Source organism: Sphaeroforma arctica (genome assembly GCF_001186125.1).
Source record: "Sphaeroforma arctica JP610 unplaced genomic scaffold supercont1.500, whole genome shotgun sequence".
NCBI lineage: Eukaryota > Ichthyosporea > Ichthyophonida > Sphaeroforma > Sphaeroforma arctica.
The window spans coordinates 50,929-55,730 of NW_014040058.1; the positions used below are offsets into that span (position 1 = coordinate 50,929).

The 4,802-nt window shown below is 47.2% G+C and overlaps 1 protein-coding gene across 1 annotated transcript in view; it reads right to left on the reverse strand.

The window, feature by feature from the left end:
- The window catches only part of SARC_06785 (hypothetical protein), a gene marked incomplete at both ends in the record, with an annotated part of 8,189 nt that overhangs the window by 1,527 nt on the left and 1,860 nt on the right, over positions 1 to 4,802 (reverse strand). Inside the window, 8 exons of the mRNA XM_014299296.1 lie at positions 97 to 175; positions 590 to 755; positions 1,029 to 1,260; positions 1,680 to 1,899; positions 2,216 to 2,277; positions 2,937 to 3,059; positions 3,264 to 3,408; positions 3,748 to 3,983. Of these exons, the coding sequence (XP_014154771.1) occupies positions 97 to 175; positions 590 to 755; positions 1,029 to 1,260; positions 1,680 to 1,899; positions 2,216 to 2,277; positions 2,937 to 3,059; positions 3,264 to 3,408; positions 3,748 to 3,983 (1,263 nt within the window). The remainder of the gene's footprint in view (positions 1 to 96; positions 176 to 589; positions 756 to 1,028; positions 1,261 to 1,679; positions 1,900 to 2,215; positions 2,278 to 2,936; positions 3,060 to 3,263; positions 3,409 to 3,747; positions 3,984 to 4,802) is intronic.

Here is a 4,802-nt window from a genome sequence, read left to right on the forward strand (position 1 = left end):
ACACAACGAGAGGTTAGAGGGGGTGGATCAGGGATGGCAGACACACAACGAGAGGTTAGAGGGGGTGGATCAGGGATGGCAGACACACAACGAGACGTCAGAGGGGGTGGGTAAGGGATGGCAGACACACAACGAGACGTCAGAGGGGGTGGGTAAGGGATGGCAGACACAGTACCTGAAATCAGAAGAGAAGGGCAGCCGAAAGGGATGGCCGGAGAAGTAAAGGTATGTGAACAGCAATACACGCATTGCCATGGTCAAACGTTTACGTGAAGTGTTCATATATATCATATCTCTGGATTCGGCTTTGTAGCAGAATCAGGGCAGTAACGTACCACACGGGCACACGTTTACGTGAAGTGTTCATACATATCATATCTCTGGATTCGGTTTTGTAGTAGTATCAGGGCAGCTACCTACCACACGGGCACACGTTTACGTGAAGTGTTCATACATAACATATCGCTGGCTTCAGCTTCCTAGTAGTATCAGGGCAGTTACGTACCACACGGCACACGTTTACATGAAGTGTTCATATGTATCATATCTCTGGCTTCAGCTTTCTAGTAGTATCAGGGCAGCTACCTACCGCATCGGATGCTTCTTGGCCAGTCCATCCGTCACCAGATAGTACCCGCCGTGAGCGACATCCTCGCCCAAGTACACACAGTTCCTGTGCTTCTCGAGCGTTTCGTCGATGACCTTGGTCATGTGTTTGCGCATGACCTGTCCCTTCTTCTTGCCCTCATGCGGCCCTGTGAGGTGTGTGGGTTTTTAGGGGTCATGCGTAGGCCAAGGGGTATACTGAGCGACGCTTAGTGAGCCGTGAGAGCGGCTGCAGGCGGTGGTTGCTAGGGGAGCGATACTACGTCGTGAGCGTGGCATGCCAGCATTCACGCATAAACACACTCACCCTCTACTCCGTTCATGCTCAACACACCCAAACACAGACACACACCCTAACACAAACACAGGCACACACACAAACACAGACCCAGATACAGACACACACACTCACAAACATTTACCGAGATGCACATGCACGGCTGTGGCCCCTTCGCCAGGCACGGCTATCCTGGGGGCGCTGGTCTGTTCACTGATTTCGTCTCTGGTGGTGATCTTGGGCTCATTCACCACTTGGTCAAAGGCCGCACGTGCACGCGCACCCACGTGGTCGTACAAGTCCAACAGCTCGGGATAGGACGTCACACCACTGCCGACTGCCTGGGCACACAACCCAGCCAATGCATTGTGCGCTGCCTGTAGGTAGGTAGGTAGGTAGGTAGGTATGTATGTATGCATGTACGTATGAGCGGGGTCAATTGGCTGATATTGTCCAGCCAAACCATAGCACGCTTGAGACATAACCTGCGTGTGTGCATACACTAAGCATGACCATTGACACGAAACACGAGACACACTCCTATAACACCACACCATATGACACATGCCACACACGAACACGTACTCCATACAATCTGAGGATGAGTCAAATCAAACACATCTAGCCCCCGCAAGTCCACCCACCCACCCCCACCCCCACAGATGACTATCCCTGTCCTCCGTACCTGCTTTAGGGTTTTAGGGTTTTAGGGGGTTACTCACCCCTACCCCTGCTTTAGGGTTTTAAGGTTTAACCCCCCTCCACATCCCCACAGCCATATGCCTATCCCGCATACCTGCTTCTGGATGTGTTCCTGTGTGAGATAGGCCGACTGCCTATCCGTCGCCGCGTGTCCGAACCTGCGCACAAGTCCAGAGAATATCACAGTTGCGGGTCGTCTGGTCTCGCGAGTGTAAGCAGTCACTCGCGCCATAGTATCCCACATGTCGAGCATGTTGTTGCCGTCTGCGACGTACACGGGCATGCGCAGCTTGTGCTGGAACTCTTCTTGAAGCCTGCAGGGTTTCAGGGTTTCAGGGTTTTAGGGTGTTATACAGTGTGTGGGCACGTTCACAGTATGGATGACTATTAGGGAGTGCTGAGCATAGACTTGGTTGGGATTATCAGTCACTGGAGCGACCACTCCCTGTGGGTGGCTATGGTTGAACGAACCACTCCCCACAATACAAACTCAGATACAAATGCACTAGCGTTTGGAAAAGAAGCACAGTGCGACGCTTTGGCTCGAGGATGTGGGTTTAGAAAAAATATGAAGACATATCGGTGAAATGCCTACGAAGACATACCAGTGAAATGCTTACGAAGACATACCATTCGTATCCTTTGAGCGAGATACAAACACCGTTATCCGAAATGCCAAAGACGACCGGAGCCTAATACAAACCAATTTGAAAACATTTAGACCAGTTAGCGATAGGTATATTTTAAATATCAGTCGAAAGCAACCGCATACAAATAGTATTCTATTGATAAAAACATATTAACACCAGTTAGCGATAAGTATGTTTTAATTATCAGTCGGAAGCAACTAACGTATAAATAGTACTCAATTGATTAAAACATACTAAGACCAGTTAGCGATAGATATATTTTAATTATCAGTCGAAAGCAACTACATATAAATAGTATTCTATCGATAAAAACATCTTAACACCAGTAGCGCTAGGTATATTTAACATTCGAAAGTAATTGAATATAAATTGTATTCTGTTAACGTGTGGGCGACCACTATACCACACTGCGAGAAACATAAAAAGAACAAAGAGCCAACTGCTTACGAGGGAAATACCGACCGAAACAATGTATCAGACGATGTCCGCTTATATGATATGTGACATAGATTTCACATGAGTGCTTACTATCCCTTGTGTTGTACACACACACACACACATATATATATATATATATATATATATATTACATACGCTGTTTGTATAACATGAGTACATACTATGAATCCGTTGTGTTATATATATATATATATATATAAAAGATATGATACATAGGCTGTTTGTACCACATGAGCACTTACTTTGTATCCCCGGTGTTGTGTGTATTCGGCCAGATTTGTTGCCGACAGGAAGTGTGCGTTGTTGACAGATCCGTCGCCGACGCTCACATAACTGATAAAATCTTTCGGGAAAGGAGTATCTACCTACTACCACCAGACAGCGATACAGAACGGCAACCAACAAGATGACCAAAGTATATAGTTAGCACGGGAAGGTAATTCGCATGTCCCCCGATTAAATAGACAGCCGGTCAACCAAGTGTGTAAGTGGCAAACGGGTTAATGCTAGACGCGTTTATGTACAACAGGTTTCCATGGTTACACGCAGAGGGAAGGGGATATACAGACCAAGCCCCACAGTATTGTATGCATAAAACGTGAATACCTACACACAGCACTTGCCTTGAGTTGGTTCGCGAATACTCCGCCTAGAGCCCTACCGACGGCCGGGGGTGCTTGAGAGGCCAAAGTTGAGGTGACTAGGAAGTCGTGTCTGTGTGTGTCGCGAGAGAGGCATGGATACAGTAACAGCCACGTTGTGTGAGTGAAAACAGAACATATATCTCCTCTATAAATGTCTATTATTGATGAGCTCCAAGCGACGATAACACAACGATACCACGAACTAAACCGATGTATGTACCAGACACACGGTTGTTAAACAGCCGAGTTGAATACGTTAGCAGCCACGTCTCACAGGCACACTGCCTGTTCATGTGCTCTGCAAGCGACGATGGATATACAGAGAGATACAGGAAGACAAAGACCTACGAAGTAAACTTCGGCATCACACACGTGGCTATTCAACAGAACGGGTATACACCGCACATACTTACTACCCCCAATAAGGCAGTGCCGGCCGTGGGAGACCGGATCTTTCGATGACACCACATGGCCTCTGGCACGGTCTATTAATATGTCGTCCAGAGACTTGCCCAGGTGTTGCCGTTGCCTAGCAACCGATGCGGCGAGATGCCGGTAATGCAACGCCATCGCATCGGTAGGACGCAACACTTGTCCCACCGCGCTCATCAACTCCTCTCCACCAGGGCCAATGGTGTAGAAACCCTACAGAGACATAGGCATAAGATAGGCAGTGGCATGAGGATAGGATAGGAAAAGAGGTGATAGCATGCCATATGGTGTATAACCGATACATAGACATAGACATGGGCTTGGGATAGAAAGTGACATAGACGTGGGATAAGAAGTGACATACGGATAGGATAGGAAGTGACATACGAATAGGATGAGAAGTGACATAAGAATAGGATGGGAAGTGATATAAGGATAGGATAAAATGTGACATAAGAACAGGATAGGTAGTGAGATGATAGCATGCCATATGGTGCATAACCAATACATAGACATGGGATAAGAAGTGAGATGATAGAATGCCCGTTGCAGCTCGCGGCAGTTCCTCGTTCGGTTTATTTGAATGTAAACTATACATTCGCGTTTCTGTAATAAGTTTAACGATGCACTCAGAAGAACGGAAACACAGCAAAAAGCTCAACAGACCCGACGGACGGATAGGTGAAATTAGTTTACCTTAAAGCGGACAAGAAAGCGCACACACTTGTCCAAAGCGAACAAACTGTAAAATCATAACAGCCGAGTCACGGGCGCATAGATAGTCAAGCCGCTCGGCGCAACGGAGTGATAGGAGAAAGCACTTAGAGACGATTAGAAACACACACACACACGTATATATATATATATATATATATATATATGTCTCTACGTACTTCGACCGAACGACGGACGCTATGCGGCTCTCCAGATAGTAAATAGTCTCCGTCGGACGAACTACCGTCCTTTCTTACTCCGCCGTCATCACTATTGGCATCGGTCCATCGCCCTGCGCATAGAAAGCAGAAGATCGTA